We start from the raw sequence: 19,464 nt of genomic DNA, 5'->3' as shown, positions 1-19,464 counted from the left end.
CAATCAATGTATGAGCTCCAATCAAGACTATCCTACCAACGGGACATTAAAAACTGTAATATCTAATGTTTCACTGAGCTGTGGCTGAAAGATGACATGGATAACATACAGCTGGCTGGGTTTTCGGTCCATTGGCAAGATAGAACAGCTGCCTCTGGTAAGACAAGGGGTGGTGGTCTGTGTCTATTTGTAAATAACAGCAGGTGCATGACATCTAATATTAAGGAAGTCTCAAGGTTTTGCTCGCCTGAGGTAGAGTATCTCATGATAAGCTGTAGACCACACTGTTTACCAATAGATTTTTACCAAGAGAGTTTTAAAACACATTATAAACACTGAAACAAACACAAAATATACAGTGAATAAATAAAAAATAAATACAAAAAAGGCTTTTCTTTGGAAATAGCATCTAAATGCAACACTAATGGGCAATTTTTTTTTTTAATGAATCTCACTTTATAATACAGCACGTGATAATTCAAGGGAACAATAATTATAAAAACACTTGAATGATGGTTTGCAGGATCTACTTTTTTGGCACGTTTAGCCACTATCAAGCTCTATCTTTCACACACTGATCTGTTTCACCTGTCCTTGTGCTTGTCTCCACCATCTCCAAGTGTCACCCATCTTCCCCATTATCCCCTGTGTATTTACACCTGTATTTTATGGCTGTCTGTGCCAGTTCATCTTGTTTTGTCAAGTCAACCAGCGTGTTACGCTGTGCTCCTGCTTTTTACTCAGTTTTTTGCTAGTCCTCCCGGTTTTGACCTTTGCCTGATGTGACTCTGAACCCGCCTGCCTGACCATACTGCCTGCCCTGACCTCGAGCCTGCCTGCCACTCTGTACCTCCTGGACTCTGACATTATTATGATCTTTTGCCTGTCCACGACCATTCTTTTGCCTGCCCCTTGGATTATAATAAATATCAGAGACTCAAACCATCTGCCTTCTTTGTCTGCATCTGGGTCTTGCTTGAGCCCTTATACTAACAAATTACATAGTAACCACAGATTTGAAAACATTCTTACCGTTCTTTGCAGGGGCTGATTTCACCTTTTCTTTAATAACTGCGACATCTGAATCAAATAAATCATAAATGTGTTTCTCTATGAATATAGCAAGACAAACATTTTTCTCTATGATTATGTACTGTCTTTAATATCATTTTAGTTGTGGAAAGTCAATAAATTCTGTTACCTTCATTTGCAGGAGTTGGTTTGACTCTCCCTTTGAAAAAAGTCCACATACAACAGTCTTTACAATAAGATCTTGATAGAATGTTTTATAAATTGCATAAAACTGACACATAGGCCTGCCTTCTTATTATTTGAATAAATGGAAAGTTAACTATTAAAAAATCATTTGTTACCTTTCTTTTCTGGAGCTAGTTTGCCCCTTTCTTTTGTTTCAGCATCTAAATGAGAAAAACATATTTCATGAAGTATACCTTCTATCATACAAAACAGTCTTACCTGATTCAGACTATAGGGCCAAGCCAAACTGTACTGTGCTCGTTCTGATATTTTATTTTCACATTGTCCTTTCCAGGTAGGTTCCAGCAACTATGTTTGACTAGTCCAGCCCAATATACTGTAGGTTGGCTTGGCTCAGTAGTTTTAAAAAGGGTTCTGTGGTACACAAAGATTACTTTGCACCTTTCTTTGATGTAGCGGCTTTGTTTTTTTCTTTATGAACTTCAGCTTCTAAAACCATCATTGGACAAGACAAAACATCAATCTCAAGAATTACGCCATTATTCATTTGATACAAGTTAAAAACATCCTATCTGTACCTTTTTTTGCAGGTTCTGGTTTGGCTTGTTCCTTAGTTTCCATGGGCTCTAAACAAACAAGAATAGTAACATATCTGAATGATGTTGCCGGACGAGATGGCTGCCGTTTCACGGGCTCCTAACCAATTGTGCTATTTTGTGTGATTTTTCAAGTTATTTGAAGCTTATTTTGTACATAAGGTTTCTGCCACTGTTTCTTATGACTGAAAAGAGCTTCTGGATATCAGAACAGCCATGAAGATTTTTTTAAATATTTTTTCTTTAACGAGGCGGACACAAAGGATGTACTTCAGACACTCGACAAGGCCCGAATCCCTGTCATTTCCATGAAGAAGAGATGGAGATATCGGGGACGTAGGTCGGGGTGCATTGTAAGGATCTGACGGTGAGTGAGTAATCCCCCTATACCATCCATCCTATTAGCCAACATGCAATCAATGTATGAGCTCCAATCAAGACTATCCTACCAACGGGACATTAAAAACTGTAATATCTTATGTTTCACTGAGCTGTGGCTGAAAGATGACATGGATAACATACAGCTGGCTGGGTTTTCGGTCCATTGGCAAGATAGAACAGCTGCCTCTGGTAAGACAAGGGGTGGTGGTCTGTGTCTATTTGTAAATAACAGCAGGTGCATGACATCTAATATTAACCTGTTAGGGCTAGGGGGCAGCATTTGCACGTCTGGATAAATTTTTTTTACCCGATTTAATCTGGTTACTAATCCTACCCAGTAACTAGAATATGCATATACTTATTATATATGGATAGAAAACACTCTAAAGTTTCTAAAACTGTTTGAATGGTGTCTGTGAGTATAACAGAACTCATTTGGCAGGCAAAACCCTGAGACATTTTCTGACAGGAAGTGGATACCTGATGTGTTGTATTACCTTTAAACCTATCCCATTGAAAAACACAGGGGCTGAGGAATATTTTGGCACTTCCTATTGCTTCCACTAGATGTCACCAGCCTTTACAAAGTGTTTTGAGTCTTCTGGAGGGAGATCTGACCGAACAAGAGCCATGGAACGATGATGTCCCATTAGACACCTGGCGCGCGAGTTCATGTTGGGTACCCTCGTTCCAATACGTTATAAAAGAGTATGCATTCGTCCACCTTGAATATTATTCATGTTCTGGTTAAAAAAGGCCCTAATGATTTATGCTATACAACGTTTGACATGTTTGAACGAACGTAAATATATTTTTTCCCCTCGTTCATGACGAGAAGTCCGGCTGGCTTAGATCATGTGCTAACAAGACGGAGATTTTTGGACATAAATGATGAGCTTTTTTGAACAAAACTACATTCGTTATGGACCTGTGATACCTGGAAGTGACATCTGATGAAGAGAATCAAAGGTAATGGATTATTTACATAGTATTTTCGATTTTAGATCTCCCCAACATGACGTCTAGTCTGTATCGCAACGCGTATTTTTCTGGGCGCAGTGCTCAGATTATTGCAAAGTGTGATTTCCCAGTAAGGTTATTTTTAAATCTGGCAAGTTGATTGAGTTCCGGAACTCCAATTTGAGCAGCAGCAGCTGAAAAATGAGCTCCTACAAATATTGAAATTTACATGGTTTTTATAGTGAAGTACATCGGAAAAAAGCTAAAGAAAACTGCATGACTGAATAGGAGAAAAAACAAGCAACAAACAAAGAAGATAGGCTTTTGAAAATAACTATTTTTCATAAAATTGTAGTTATCTTAGCAAGCTGAATTGTTTACCAGTTGCTAAGCAGTTGCTAGGGACTCTTTTGGAAGAAGCTAGCTAGCTAACGAAGAACAACAAAGAATATCTAGTTAACAGAAGAAAAGAAAGAGAAAATCAGGACAGAAGAAAAAGGATATCAAAGTGAAACAGTTCTCTAAAGACACAGGAGACAATAATACAAGAAACAACACTTCTGTAGCTTGTCAACTATGTGTCTGTCTATCCCTGTTCTCTCCTCTCTGCACAGGCCATACAAACGCTTCACACCGCGTGGCCGTTGCCACTCTAACCTGGTGGTCCCAGCGCGCACGACCCACGTGGAGTTCCAGGTCTCCGGCAGCCTCTGGAACTGCCGGTCTGCAGCCAACAAGGCTGAGTTCATCTCAGCCTATGCTACCCTCCAGTCCCTAGACTTCCTGGCGCTGACGGAAACATGGATTACCACAGATAACACTGCTACTCCTACTGCTCTCTCTTCGTCTGCCCACGTGTTCTCGCATACCCCTAGAGCATCGAGCCAGCGGGGTGGTGGCACTGGAATCCTCATCTCTCCCAAGTGGACATTCTCGCTTTCTCCCCTGACCCATCTGTCTATCTCCTCATTTGAATTCCATGCTGTCACAGTTACCAGCCCTTTCAAGCTTAACATCCTTATCATTTATCGCCCTCCAGGTTCCCTTGGAGAGTTCATCAATGAGCTTGACGCCTTGATAAGTTCCTTTCCTGAGGATGGCTCACCTCTCACAGTTCTGGGTGACTTTAACCTCCCCACGTCTACCTTTGACTCATTCCTCTCTGCCTCCTTCTTTCCACTCCTCTCCTCTTTTGACCTCACCCTCTCACCTTCCACCCCTACTCACAAGGCAGGCAATACGCTTGACCTCATCTTTACTAGATGCTGTTCTTCCACTAATCTCATTGCAACTCCCCTCCAAATCTCCGACCACTACCTTGTATCCTTTTCCCTCTTGCTCTCATCCAACACTTCTCACTCTGCCCCTACTCGGATGGTATTGCGCCGTCCCAACCTTCGCTCTCTCTCTCCCGCTACTCTCTCCTCTTCCATCCTATCATCTCTTCCCTCTGCTCAAACCTTCTCCAACCTATCTCCTGATTCTGCCTCCTCAACCCTCCTCTCCTCCCTTTCTGCATCCTTTGATTTTCTCTGTCCCCTATCCTCCAGGCCGGCTCGGTCCTCCCCTCCTGCTCCGTGGCTCGACGACTCACTACGAGCTCACAGAACAAGGCTCCGGGCAGCCGAGCGGAAATGGAGGAAAACTCGCCTCCCTGCGGACCTGGCATCCTTTCACTCACTCCTCTCTACATTCTCCTCTTCTGTCTCTGCTGCTAAAGCCACTTTCTACCACTCTAAATTCCAAGCATCTGCCTCTAACCCTAGGAAGCTCTTTGCTACCTTCTCCTCCCTCCTGAATCCTCCTCCCCCTCCCCCCCTCCTCCCTCTCTGCGGATGACTTCGTCAACCATTTTGAAAAGAAGGTTGACGATATCCGATCCTCGTTTGCTAAGTCAAACGACACCGCTGGTCCTGCTCACACTGCCCTACCCTGTGCTTTGACCTCTTTCTCCCCTCTCTCTCCAGATGAAATCTCGCGTCTTGTGACGGCCGGCCGCCCAACAACCTGCCCACTTGACCCTATCCCCTCCTCTCTTCTCCAGACCATTTCCGGAGACCTTCTCCCCTTCCTCACCTCGCTCATCAACTCATCCTTGACCGCTGGCTACGTCCCTTCCGTCTTCAAGAGAGCGAGAGTTGCACCCCTTCTGAAAAAACCTACACTCGATCCCTCCGATGTCAACAACTACAGACCAGTATCCCTTCTTTCTTTTCTCTCCAAAACTCTTGAACGTGCCGTCCTTGGCCAGCTCTCCTGCTATCTCTCTCAGAATGACCTTCTTGATCCTAATCAGTCAGGTTTCAAGACTGGGCATTCAACTGAGACTGCTCTTCTCTGTGTCACGGAGGCTCTCCGCACTGCTAAAGCTAACTCTCTCTCCTCTGCTCTCATCCTTCTAGACCTATCTGCTGCCTTTGATACTGTGAACCATCAGATCCTCCTCTCCACCCTCTCCGAGTTGGGCATCTCCGGCGCGGCCCACGCTTGGATTGCATCCTACCTGACAGGTCGCTCCTACCAGGTGGCGTGGCGAGAATCTGTCTCCGCACCATGCGCTCTCACCACTGGTGTCCCCCAGGGCTCTGTTCTAGGCCCTCTCCTATTCTCGCTATACACCAAGTCACTTGGCTCTGTCATATCCTCACATGGTCTCTCCTATCATTGCTATGCAGACGACACACAATTAATCTTCTCCTTCCCCCCTTCTGATAACCAGGCGGCGAATCGCATCTCTGCATGTCTGTCAGACATATCAGTGTGGATGACGGATCACCAGCTCAAGCTGAACCTCGGCAAGACGGAGCTGCTCTTCCTCCCGGGGAAGGACTGCCCCTTCCATGATCTCGCCATCACGGTTGACAACTCCCTTGTGTCCTCCTCCCAGAGTGCTAAGAACCTTGACGTGATCCTGGACAACACCCTGTCGTTCTCCACTAACATCAAGGCGGTGACCCGATCCTGTAGGTTCATGCTCTACAACATTCGCAGAGTACGACCCTGCCTCACACAGGAAGCGGCGCAGGTCCTAATCCAGGCACTTGTCATCTCCCGTCTGGATTACTGCAACTCGCTGTTGGCTGGGCTCCCTGCCTGTGCCATTAAACCCCTACAACTCATCCAGAACGCCGCAGCCCGTCTGGTGTTCAACCTTCCCAAGTTCTCTCACGTCACCCCGCTCCTCCGCTCTCTCCACTGGCTTCCAGTTGAAGCTCGCATCCGCTACAAGACCATGGTGATTGCCTACGGAGCTGTGAAGGGAACGGCACCTCCATACCTTCAGGCTCTGATCAGGCCCTACACCCAAACAAGGGCACTGCGTTCCTCCACCACTGGCCTGCTGGCCCCCCTACCTCTGAGGAAGCACAGTTCCCGCTCAGCCCAGTCAAAACTGTTCGCTGCTCTGGCACCCCAATGGTGGAACAAGCTCCCTCACGACGCCAGGACAGCGGAGTCAATCACCACCTTCCGGAGACACCTGAAACCCCACCTCTTTAAGGAATACCTAGGATAGGATAAAGTAATCCTTCTAACCCCCCCCCCCCCCCCCCTTAAAAGATTTAGATGCACTATTGTAAAGTGGTTGTTCCACTGGATATCATAAGGTGAATGCACCATTTTGTAAGTCGCTCTGGATAAGAGCGTCTGCTAAATGACTTAAATGTAATGTAATGTAATGATTGCGTTCAAGAGATGTAAATCTATCATTCTTTAAATGACAATATAATATTTTACCAATGTTTTCTAATTTTAATTATTTAATTTGTGACGCTGACTTGACTGCCGGTTATTGGAGGGAAACGATTCCTCAACATCAATGCCATAGTAAAACGCTGTTTTTGGATATAAATATGAACTTGATAGAACTAAAAATGCATGCATTGTCTAACATAATGTCCTAGGAGTGTCATCTGATGGAGATTGTAAAAGGTTAGTGCATCATTTTAGCTGGTTTTATGGTTTTGGTGACCCTGTCTTTGAATTGACAAAACATTACACACAACTCTTGTAAATGTACTGTCCTAACATACTCTAAATTTATGCTTTCGCCGTAAAACCTTTTTGAAATCGTAAAACCTGGTTAGATTAAGGAGATGTTAATCTTTCAAAGGGTGTAAAATAGTTGTATGTTTGAAAAATTTGAATTTTGACATTTATTTGGATTCAAATTTGCAGCTCTTGAAATGCACCTGCTGTTGATGGAGTGCACCACGGGTGGCACGCTAGCGTCCCACCTAGCCCATAGAGGTTAAGGAAGTCTCAAGGTTTTGCTCGCCTGAGGTAGAGTATCTCATGATAAGCTGTAGACCACACTGTTTACCAATAGATTTTTACCAAGAGAGTTTTAAAACACATTATAAACACTGAAACAAACACAAAATATACAGTGAATAAATAAAAAAGAAACACAAAAAAGGCTTTTCTTTGGAAAAAGCATCTAAATGCAACACTAATGGGCAATTTTTTTTTAATGAATCTCACTTTATAATACAAGCACGTGATAATTCAAGGGAACAATAATTATAAAAACACTTGAATGATGGTTTTCAGGATCTACTTTTTTGGCACGTTTAGCCACTATCAAGCTCTATCTTTCACACACTGATCTGTTTCACCTGTCCTTGTGCTTGTCTCCACCATCTCCAAGTGTCACCCATCTTCCCCATTATCCCCTGTGTATTTACACCTGTGTTTTATGGCTGTCTGTGCCAGTTCATCTTGTTAAGTCAAGTCAACCAGCGTGTTACGCTGTGCTCCTGCTTTTTACTCAGTTTTTTGCTAGTCCTCCCGGTTTTGACCTTTGCCTGATGTGACTCTGAACCCACCTGCCTGACCATACTGCCTGCCCTGACCTCGAGCCTGCCTGCCACTCTGTACCTCCTGGACTCTGACATTATTATGATCTTTTGCCTGTCCACGACCATTCTTTTGCCTGCCCCCTGGATTATAATAAATATCAGAGACTCAAACCATCTGCCTTCTGTGTCTGCATCTGGGTCTTGCTTGAGCCCTTATACTATCAAATTACAAAGTAACCACAGATTTGAAAACATTCTTACCTTTCTTTGCAGGGGCTGATTTCATCTTTTCTTTAATAACTGCGACATCTGAATCAAATAAATCATAAATGTGTTTCTCTATGAATATAGCAAGACAAAAAAAATTCTCTATGATTATGTACTGTCTTTAATATCATTTTAGTTGTGGAAAGTCAATAAATTCTGTTACCTTCATTTGCAGGAGTTGGTTTGGCTTTTCCTTTGAAAAAAGTCCACATACAACAGTCTTTACAATAAGATCTTGATAGAATGTTTTATAAATTGCATAAAACTGACACATAGGCCTGCCTTCTTATTATTTGAATAAATGGAAAGTTAACTATTAAAAAATCATTTGTTACCTTTCTTTTCTGGAGCTAGTTTGCCCCTTTCTTTTGTTTCAGCATCTAAATGAGAAAAACATATTTCATGAAGTATACCTTCTATCATACAAAACAGTCTTACCTGATTCAGACTATAGGGCCAAGCCAAACTGTACTGTGCTCGTTCTGATATTTTATTTTCACATTGTCCTTTCCAGGTAGGTTCCAGCAACTATGTTTGACTAGGCCAGCCCAATATACTGTAGGTTGGCTTGGCTCAGTAGTTTTAAAAAGGGTTCTGTGGTACACAAAGATTACTTTGCACCTTTCTTTGATGTAGCTGCTTTGTTTTTTTCTTTATGAACTTCAGCTTCTAAAACCATCATTGGACAAGACAAAACATCAATCTCAAGAATTACGCCATTATTCATTTGATACAAGTTAAAAACATCCTATCTGTACCTTTTTTTGCAGGTTCTGGTTTGGCTTGTTCCTTAGTTTCCATGGGCTCTAAACAAACAAGAATAGTAACATATCTGAATGATGTCGCCGGACGAGATGGCTGCCGTTTCACGGGCTCCTAACCAATTGTGCTATTTTGTGTGATTTTTCAAGTTATTTGAAGCTTATTTTGTACATAAGGTTTCTGCCACTGTTTCTTATGACTGAAAAGAGCTTCTGGATATCAGAACAGCCATGAAGATTTTTTAAAATATTTTTTCTTTAACGAGGCGGACACAAAGGATGTACTTCAGACACTCGACAAGGCCCGAATCCCTGTCATTTGCATTAAGAAGAGATGGAGACTTCGGGGACGTAGGTCGGGGTGCATTGTAAGGATCTGACGGTGAGTGAGTAATCCCCCTATACCATCCATCCTATTAGCCAACATGCAATCAATGTATGAGCTCCAATCAAGACTATCCTACCAACGGGACATTAAAAACGGTAATATCTTATGTTTCACTGAGCTGTGGCTGAAAGATGACATGGATAACATACAGCTGGCTGGGTTTTCGGTCCATTGGCAAGATAGAACAGCTGCCTCTGGTAAGACAAGGGGTGGCGCTCCGTGTCTATTTGTAAATAACTGCAGGTGCATGACATCTAATATTAAGGAAGTCTCAAGGTTTTGCTCGCCTGAGGTAGAGTATCTCATGATAAGCTGTAGACCACACTGTTTACCAATAGATTTTTACCAAGAGAGTTTTAAAACACATTATAAACACTGAAACAAACACAAAATATACAGTGAATAAATAAAAAAGAAACACAAAAAAGGCTTTTCTTTGGAAATAGCATCTAAATGCAACACTAATGGGCATTTTTTCTTTAATGAATCTCAATTTATAATACAAGCACGTGATAATTCAAGGGAACAATAATTATAAAAACACTTGAATGATGGTTTTCAGGATCTACTTTTTTGGCACGTTTAGCCACTATCAAGCTCTATCTTTCACACACTGATCTGTTTCACCTGTCCTTGTGCTTGTCTCCACCATCTCCAAGTGTCACCCATCTTCCCCATTATCCCCTGTGTATTTACACCTGTGTTTTATGGCTGTCTGTGCCAGTTCATCTTGTTAAGTCAAGTCAACCAGCGTGTTACGCTGTGCTCCTGCTTTTTACTCAGTTTTTTGCTAGTCCTCCCGGTTTTGACCTTTGCCTGATGTGACTCTGAACCCGCCTGCCTGACCATACTGCCTGCCCTGACCTCGAGCCTGCCTGCCACTCTGTACCTCCTGGACTCTGACATTATTATGATCTTTTGCCTGTCCACGACCATTCTTTTGCCTGCCCCTTGGATTATAATAAATATCAGAGACTCAAACCATCTGCCTTCTGTGTCTGCATCTGGGTCTTGCTTGAGCCCTTATACTATCAAATTACATAGTAACCACAGATTTGAAAACATTCTTACCTTTCTTTGCAGGGGCTGATTTCATCTTTTCTTTAATAACTGCGACATCTGAATCAAATAAATCATAAATGTGTTTCTCTATGAATATAGCAACACAAAAAAAATTCTCTATGATTATGTACTGTCTTTAATATCATTTTAGTTGTGGAAAGTCAATAAATTCTGTTACCTTCATTTGCAGGAGTTGGTTTGGCTTTTCCTTTGAAAAAAGTCCACATACAACAGTCTTTACAATAAGATCTTGATAGAATGTTTTATAAATTGCATAAAACTGACACATAGGCCTGCCTTCTTATTATTTGAATAAATGGAAAGTTAACTATTAAAAAATCATTTGTTACCTTTCTTTTCTGGAGCTAGTTTGCCCCTTTCTTTTGTTTCAGCATCTAAATGAGAAAAACATATTTCATGAAGTATACCTTCTATCATACAAAACAGTCTTACCTGATTCAGACTATAGGGCCAAGCCAAACTGTACTGTGCTCGTTCTGATATTTTATTTTCACATTGTCCTTTCCAGGTAGGTTCCAGCAACTATGTTTGACTAGGCCAGCCCAATATACTGTAGGTTGGCTTTGCTCAGTAGTTTTAAAAAGGGTTCTGTGGTACACAAAGATTACTTTGCACCTTTCTTTGATGTAGCTGCTTTGTTTTTTTCTTTATGAACTTCAGCTTCTAAAACCATCATTGGACAAGACAAAACATCAATCTCAAGAATTACGCCATTATTCATTTGATACAAGTTAAAAACATCCTATCTGTACCTTTTTTTGCAGGTTCTGGTTTGGCTTGTTCCTTAGTTTCCATGGGCTCTAAACAAACAAGAATAGTAACATATCTGAATGATGTCGCCGGACGAGATGGCTGCCGTTTCACGGGCTCCTAACCAATTGTGCTATTTTGTGTGATTTTTCAAGTTATTTGAAGCTTATTTTGTACATAAGGTTTCTGCCACTGTTTCTTATGACTGAAAAGAGCTTCTGGATATCAGAACAGCCATGAAGATTTTTTAAAATATTTTTTCTTTAACGAGGCGGACACAAAGGATGTACTTCAGACACTCGACAAGGCCCGAATCCCTGTCATTTGCATTAAGAAGAGATGGAGACTTCGGGGACGTAGGTCGGGGTGCATTGTAAGGATCTGACGGTGAGTGAGTAATCCCCCTATACCATCCATCCTATTAGCCAACATGCAATCAATGTATGAGCTCCAATCAAGACTATCCTACCAACGGGACATTAAAAACGGTAATATCTTATGTTTCACTGAGCTGTGGCTGAAAGATGACATGGATAACATACAGCTGGCTGGGTTTTCGGTCCATTGGCAAGATAGAACAGCTGCCTCTGGTAAGACAAGGGGTGGCGCTCCGTGTCTATTTGTAAATAACTGCAGGTGCATGACATCTAATATTAAGGAAGTCTCAAGGTTTTGCTCGCCTGAGGTAGAGTATCTCATGATAAGCTGTAGACCACACTGTTTACCAATAGATTTTTACCAAGAGAGTTTTAAAACACATTATAAACACTGAAACAAACACAAAATATACAGTGAATAAATAAAAAAGAAACACAAAAAAGGCTTTTCTTTGGAAATAGCATCTAAATGCAACACTAATGGGCATTTTTTCTTTAATGAATCTCAATTTATAATACAAGCACGTGATAATTCAAGGGAACAATAATTATAAAAACACTTGAATGATGGTTTTCAGGATCTACTTTTTTGGCACGTTTAGCCACTATCAAGCTCTATCTTTCACACACTGATCTGTTTCACCTGTCCTTGTGCTTGTCTCCACCATCTCCAAGTGTCACCCATCTTCCCCATTATCCCCTGTGTATTTACACCTGTGTTTTATGGCTGTCTGTGCCAGTTCATCTTGTTAAGTCAAGTCAACCAGCGTGTTACGCTGTGCTCCTGCTTTTTACTCAGTTTTTTGCTAGTCCTCCCGGTTTTGACCTTTGCCTGATGTGACTCTGAACCCGCCTGCCTGACCATACTGCCTGCCCTGACCTCGAGCCTGCCTGCCACTCTGTACCTCCTGGACTCTGACATTATTATGATCTTTTGCCTGTCCACGACCATTCTTTTGCCTGCCCTTGGATTATAATAAATATCAGAGACTCAAACCATCTGCCTTCTGTGTCTGCATCTGGGTCTTGCTTGAGCCCTTATACTATCAAATTACATAGTAACCACAGATTTGAAAACATTCTTACCTTTCTTTGCAGGGGCTGATTTCATCTTTTCTTTAATAACTGCGACATCTGAATCAAATAAATCATAAATGTGTTTCTCTATGAATATAGCAACACAAAAAAAATTCTCTATGATTATGTACTGTCTTTAATATCATTTTAGTTGTGGAAAGTCAATAAATTCTGTTACCTTCATTTGCAGGAGTTGGTTTGGCTTTTCCTTTGAAAAAAGTCCACATACAACAGTCTTTACAATAAGATCTTGATAGAATGTTTTATAAATTGCATAAAACTGACACATAGGCCTGCCTTCTTATTATTTGAATAAATGGAAAGTTAACTATTAAAAAATCATTTGTTACCTTTCTTTTCTGGAGCTAGTTTGCCCCTTTCTTTTGTTTCAGCATCTAAATGAGAAAAACATATTTCATGAAGTATACCTTCTATCATACAAAACAGTCTTACCTGATTCAGACTATAGGGCCAAGCCAAACTGTACTGTGCTCGTTCTGATATTTTATTTTCACATTGTCCTTTCCAGGTAGGTTCCAGCAACTATGTTTGACTAGGCCAGCCCAATATACTGTAGGTTGGCTTTGCTCAGTAGTTTTAAAAAGGGTTCTGTGGTACACAAAGATTACTTTGCACCTTTCTTTGATGTAGCTGCTTTGTTTTTTTCTTTATGAACTTCAGCTTCTAAAACCATCATTGGACAAGACAAAACATCAATCTCAAGAATTACGCCATTATTCATTTGATACAAGTTAAAAACATCCTATCTGTACCTTTTTTTGCAGGTTCTGGTTTGGCTTGTTCCTTAGTTTCCATGGGCTCTAAACAAACAAGAATAGTAACATATCTGAATGATGTCGCCGGACGAGATGGCTGCCGTTTCACGGGCTCCTAACCAATTGTGCTATTTTGTGTGATTTTTCAAGTTATTTGAAGCTTATTTTGTACATAAGGTTTCTGCCACTGTTTCTTATGACTGAAAAGAGCTTCTGGATATCAGAACAGCCATGAAGATTTTTTAAAATATTTTTTCTTTAACGAGGCGGACACAAAGGATGTACTTCAGACACTCGACAAGGCCCGAATCCCTGTCATTTGCATGAAGAAGAGATGGAGATATCGGGGACGTAGGTCGAGGTGCATTGTAAGGATCTGACGGTGAGTGAGTAATCCCCCTATACCATCCATCCTATTAGCCAACATGCAATCAATGTATGAGCTCCAATCAAGACTATCCTACCAACGGGACATTAAAAACGGTAATATCTTATGTTTCACTGAGCTGTGGCTGAAAGATGACATGGATAACATACAGCTGGCTGGGTTTTCGGTCCATTGGCAAGATAGAACAGCTGCCTCTAGTAAGACAAGGGGTGGCGCTCCGTGTCTATTTGTAAATAACAGCAGGTGCATGACATCTAATATTAAGGAAGTCTCAAGGTTTTGCTCGCCTGAGGTAGAGTATCTCATGATAAGCTGTAGACCACACTGTTTACCAATAGATTTTTACCAAGAGAGTTTTAAAACACATTATAAACACTGAAACAAACACAAAATATACAGTGAATAAATAAAAAAGAAACACAAAAAAGGCTTTTCTTTGGAAATAGCATCTAAATGCAACACTAATGGGCAATTTTTTTTTAATGAATCTCACTTTATAATACAAGCACGTGATAATTCAAGGGAACAATAATTATAAAAACACTTGAATGATGGTTTTCAGGATCTACTTTTTTGGCACGTTTAGCCACTATCAAGCTCTATCTTTCACACACTGATCTGTTTCACCTGTCCTTGTGCTTGTCTCCACCATCTCCAAGTGTCACCCATCTTCCCCATTATCCCCTGTGTATTTACACCTGTGTTTTATGGCTGTCTGTGCCAGTTCATCTTGTTAAGTCAAGTCAACCAGCGTGTTACGCTGTGCTCCTGCTTTTTACTCAGTTTTTTGCTAGTCCTCCCGGTTTTGACCTTTGCCTGATGTGACTCTGAACCCACCTGCCTGACCATACTGCCTGCCCTGACCTCGAGCCTGCCTGCCACTCTGTACCTCCTGGACTCTGACATTATTATGATCTTTTGCCTGTCCACGACCATTCTTTTGCCTGCCCCTTGGATTATAATAAATATCAGAGACTCAAACCATCTGCCTTCTGTGTCTGCATCTGGGTCTTGCTTGAGCCCTTATACTATCAAATTACATAGTAACCACAGATTTGAAAACATTCTTACCTTTCTTTGCAGGGGCTGATTTCATCTTTTCTTTAATAACTGCGACATCTGAATCAAATAAATCATAAATGTGTTTCTCTATGAATATAGCAAGACAAAACAAATTCTCTATGATTATGTACTGTCTTTAATATCATTTTAGTTGTGGAAAGTCAATAAATTCTGTTACCTTCATTTGCAGGAGTTGGTTTGGCTTTTCCTTTGAAAAAAGTCCACATACAACAGTCTTTACAATAAGATCTTGATAGAATGTTTTATAAATTGCATAAAACTGACACATAGGCCTGCCTTCTTATTATTTGAATAAATGGAAAGTTAACTATTAAAAAAATCATTTGTTACCTTTCTTTTCTGGAGCTAGTTTGCCCCTTTCTTTTGTTTCAGCATCTAAATGAGAAAAACATATTTCATGAAGTATACCTTCTATCATACAAAACAGTCTTACCTGATTCAGACTATAGGGCCAAGCCAAACTGTACTGTGCTCGTTCTGATATTTTATTTTCACATTGTCCTTTCCAGGTAGGTTCCAGCAACTATGTTTGACTAGGCCAGCCCAATATACTGTAGGTTGGCTTGGCTCAGTAGTTTTAAAAAGGGTTCTGTGGTACACAAAGATTACTTTGCACCTTTCTTTGATGTAGCTGCTTTGTTTTTTTCTTTATGAACTTCAGCTTCTAAAACCATCATTGGACAAGACAAAACATCAATCTCAAGAATTACGCCATTATTCATTTGATACAAGTTAAAAACATCCTATCTGTACCTTTTTTTGCAGGTTCTGGTTTGGCTTGTTCCTTAGTTTCCATGGGCTCTAAACAAACAAGAATAGTAACATATCTGAATGATGTCGCCAGACGAGATGGCTGCCGTTTCACGGGCTCCTAACCAATTGTGCTATTTTGTGTGATTTTTCAAGTTATTTGAAGCTTATTTTGTACATAAGGTTTCTGCCACTGTTTCTTATGACTGAAAAGAGCTTCTGGAAATCAGAACAGCCATGAAGATTTTTTAAAATATTTTTTCTTTAACGAGGCGGACACAAAGGATGTACTTCAGACACAACAAGGCCCGAATCCCTGTCATTTGCATGAAGAAGAGATGGAGATATCGGGGACGTAGGTCGGGGTGCATTGTAAGGATCTGACGGTGAGTGAGTAATCCCCCTATACCATCCATCCTATTAGCCAACATGCAATCAATGTATGAGCTCCAATCAAGACTATCCTACCAACGGGACATTAAAAACTGTAATATCTTATGTTTCACTGAGCTGTTGCTGAAAGACAACATGGATAACATACAGCTGGCTGGGTTTTCGGTCCATTGGCAAGATAGAACAGCTGCCTCTGGTAAGACAAGGGGTGGCGGTCTGTGTCTATTTTTAAGTAACAGCAGGTGCATGGCATTTAATATTAAGGAAGTCTCAAGGTTTTGCTCGCCTGAGGTAGAGTATCTCATGATAAGCTGTAGACCACACTGTTTACCAATAGATTTTTACCAAGAGAGTTTTAAAACACATTATAAACACTGAAACAAACACAAAATATACAGTGAATAAATAAAAAAGAAACACAAAAAAGGCTTTTCTTTGGAAATAGCATCTAAATGCAACACTAATGGGCAATTTTTTTTTAATGAATCTCACTTTATAATACAAGCACGTGATAATTCAAGGGAACAATAATTATAAAAACACTTGAATGATGGTTTTCAGGATCTACTTTTTTGGCACGTTTAGCCACTATCAAGCTCTATCTTTCACACACTGATCTGTTTCACCTGTCCTTGTGCTTGTCTCCACCATCTCCAAGTGTCACCCATCTTCCCCATTATCCCCTGTGTATTTACAACTGTGTTTTATGGCTGTCTGTGCCAGTTCATTGTGTTAAGTCAAGTCAACCAGCGTGTTACGCTGTGCTCCTGCTTTTTACTCAGTTTTTTGCTAGTCCTCCCGGTTTTGACCTTTGCCTGATGTGACTCTGAACCCGCCTGCCTGACCATACTGCCTGCCCTGACCTCGAGCCTGCCTGCCACTCTGTACCTCCTGGACTCTGACATTATTATGATCTTTTGCCTGTCCACGACCATTCTTTTGCCTGCCCCTTGGATTATAATAAATATCAGAGACTCAAACCATCTGCCTTCTGTGTCTGCATCTGGGTCTTGCTTGAGCCCTTATACTATCAAATTACATAGTAACCACAGATTTGAAAACATTCTTACCTTTCTTTGCAGGGGCTGATTTCATCTTTTCTTTAATAACTGCGACATCTGAATCAAATAAATCATAAATGTGTTTCTCTATGAATATAGCAAGACAAAAAAAATTCTCTATGATTATGTACTGTCTTTAATATCATTTTAGTTGTGGAAAGTCAATAAATTCTGTTACCTTCATTTGCAGGAGTTGGTTTGGCTTTTCCTTTGAAAAAAGTCCACATACAACAGTCTTTACAATAAGATCTTGATAGAATGTTTTATAAATTGCATAAAACTGACACATAGGCCTGCCTTCTTATTATTTGAATAAATGGAAAGTTAACTATTAAAAAATCATTTGTTACCTTTCTTTTCTGGAGCTAGTTTGCCCCTTTCTTTTGTTTCAGCATCTAAATGAGAAAAACATATTTCATGAAGTATACCTTCTATCATACAAAACAGTCTTACCTGATTCAGACTATAGGGCCAAGCCAAACTGTACTGTGCTCGTTCTGATATTTTATTTTCACATTGTCCTTTCCAGGTAGGTTCCAGCAACTATGTTTGACTAGGCCAGCCCAATATACTGTAGGTTGGCTTGGCTCAGTAGTTTTAAAAAGGGTTCTGTGGTACACAAAGATTACTTTGCACCTTTCTTTGATGTAGCTGCTTTGTTTTTTTCTTTATGAACTTCAGCTTCTAAAACCATCATTGGACAAGACAAAAAATCAATCTCAAGAATTACGCCATTATTCATTTTATACAAGTTAAAAACATCCTATCTGTACCTTTTTTTGCAGGTTCTGATTTGGCTTGTTCCTTAGTTTCCATGGGCTCTAAACAAACAAGAATAGTAACATATCTGAATGATGTCGCCGGACGAGATGGCTGCCGTTTCACGGGCTCCTAACCAATTGTGCTATTTTGTGTGATTTTTCAAGTTATTTGAAGCTTATTTTGTACATAAGGTTTCTGCCACTGTTTCTTATGACTGAAAAGAGCTTCTGGAAATCAGAACAGCCATGAAGATTTTTTAAAATATTTTTTCTTTAACGAGGCGGACACAAAGGATGTACTTCAGACACTCAACAAGGCCCGAATCCCTGTCATTTGCATGAAGAAGAGATGGAGATATCGGGGACGTAGGTCGGGGTGCATTGTAAGGATCTGACGGTGAGTGAGTAATCCCCCTATACCATCCATCCTATTAGCCAACATGCAATCAATGTATGAGCTCCAATCAAGTCTATCCTACCAACGGGACATTAAAAACTGTAATATCTTATGTTTCACTGAGCTGTGGCTGAAAGACAACATGGATAACATACAGCTGGCTGGGTTTTCGGTCCATTGGCAAGATAGAACAGCTGCCTCTGGTAAGACAAGGGGTGGCGGTCTGTGTCTATTTTTAAGTAACAGCAGGTGCATGGCATTTAATATTAAGGAAGTCTCAAGGTTTTGCTCGCCTGAGGTAGAGTATCTCATGATAAGCTGTAGACCACACTGTTTACCAATAGATTTTTACCAAGAGAGTTTTAAAACACATTATAAACACTGAAACAAACACAAAATATACAGTGAATAAATAAAAAAGAAATACAAAAAAGGCTTGTCTTTGGAAATAGCATCTAAATGCAACACTAATGGGGAATTTTTTTTTAATGAATCTCACTTTATAATACAAGCACGTGATAATTCAAGGGAACAATAATTATAAAAACACTTGAATGATGGTTTTCAAGATCTACTTTTTTGGCACGTTTAGCCACTATCAAGCTCTATCTTTCACACACTGATCTGTTTCACCTGTCCTTGTGCTTGTCTCCACCATCTCCAAGTGTCACCCATCTTCCCCATTATCCCCTGTGTATTTACACCTGTGTTTTATGGCTGTCTGTGCCAGTTCATCTTGTTAAGTCAAGTCAACCAGCGTGTTACGCTGTGCTCCTGCTTTTTACTCAGTTTTTTGCTAGTCCTCCCGGTTTTGACCTTTGCCTGATGTGACTCTGAACCCGCCTGCCTGACCATACTGCCTGCCCTGACCTCGAGCCTGCCTGCCACTCTGTACCTCCTGGACTCTGACATTATTATGATCTTTTGCCTGTCCACGACCATTCTTTTGCCTGCCCCTTGGATTATAATAAATATCAGAGACTCAAACCATCTGCCTTCTGTGTCTGCATCTGGGTCTTGCTTGAGCCCTTATACTATCAAATTACATAGTAACCACAGATTTGAAAACATTCTTACCTTTCTTTGCAGGGGCTGATTTCACCTTTTCTTTAATAACTGCGACATCTGAATCAAATAAATCATGTGTTTCTCTATGAATATAGCAAGACAAACATTTTTCTCTATGATTATGTACTGT

General features: G+C 40.7%; 1 protein-coding gene across 50 annotated transcripts in view; it reads right to left on the bottom strand.

Annotated features, from left to right (window-relative positions):
* Window positions 1–19,464, bottom strand: part of si:ch211-266g18.10 (uncharacterized) — a 244,924-nt gene that overhangs the window by 84,571 nt on the left and 140,889 nt on the right. For 32 of the 50 annotated variants that reach the window (XM_082957684.1, XM_082957662.1, XM_082957637.1 and 29 more), the window contains 26 exons: window positions 19,344–19,391; window positions 17,882–17,929; window positions 17,745–17,792; window positions 17,459–17,503; window positions 17,287–17,316; window positions 17,118–17,165; window positions 15,658–15,705; window positions 15,235–15,279; window positions 15,062–15,091; window positions 14,893–14,940; window positions 13,431–13,478; window positions 13,008–13,052; window positions 12,836–12,865; window positions 12,667–12,714; window positions 11,206–11,253; window positions 10,783–10,827; window positions 10,611–10,640; window positions 10,442–10,489; window positions 8,980–9,027; window positions 8,557–8,601; window positions 8,385–8,414; window positions 8,216–8,263; window positions 1,797–1,844; window positions 1,374–1,418; window positions 1,202–1,231; window positions 1,033–1,080 (listed from right to left, as the gene is read on the bottom strand). In XM_082957684.1, coding sequence (XP_082813810.1) covers window positions 1,033–1,080; window positions 1,202–1,231; window positions 1,374–1,418; window positions 1,797–1,844; window positions 8,216–8,263; window positions 8,385–8,414; window positions 8,557–8,601; window positions 8,980–9,027; window positions 10,442–10,489; window positions 10,611–10,640; window positions 10,783–10,827; window positions 11,206–11,253; window positions 12,667–12,714; window positions 12,836–12,865; window positions 13,008–13,052; window positions 13,431–13,478; window positions 14,893–14,940; window positions 15,062–15,091; window positions 15,235–15,279; window positions 15,658–15,705; window positions 17,118–17,165; window positions 17,287–17,316; window positions 17,459–17,503; window positions 17,745–17,792; window positions 17,882–17,929; window positions 19,344–19,391 — 1,122 coding nt within the window. The remainder of the gene's footprint in view (window positions 1–1,032; window positions 1,081–1,201; window positions 1,232–1,373; window positions 1,419–1,796; window positions 1,845–8,215; window positions 8,264–8,384; window positions 8,415–8,556; window positions 8,602–8,979; window positions 9,028–10,441; window positions 10,490–10,610; window positions 10,641–10,782; window positions 10,828–11,205; window positions 11,254–12,666; window positions 12,715–12,835; window positions 12,866–13,007; window positions 13,053–13,430; window positions 13,479–14,892; window positions 14,941–15,061; window positions 15,092–15,234; window positions 15,280–15,657; window positions 15,706–17,117; window positions 17,166–17,286; window positions 17,317–17,458; window positions 17,504–17,744; window positions 17,793–17,881; window positions 17,930–19,343; window positions 19,392–19,464) is intronic. The other 18 variants (XM_082957646.1, XM_082957644.1, XM_082957645.1 and 15 more) reach the window with 18 other exon arrangements.

This window comes from Salmo salar, chromosome 11 (genome assembly GCF_965601325.2).
Source record: "Salmo salar chromosome 11, fSalSal1, whole genome shotgun sequence".
NCBI classification, from domain to species: Eukaryota; Metazoa; Chordata; class Actinopteri; order Salmoniformes; family Salmonidae; genus Salmo; species Salmo salar.
The sequence above is the reverse complement of the archived record's forward strand: the minus strand, read 5'-3'. Positions and strand labels throughout refer to the sequence as shown.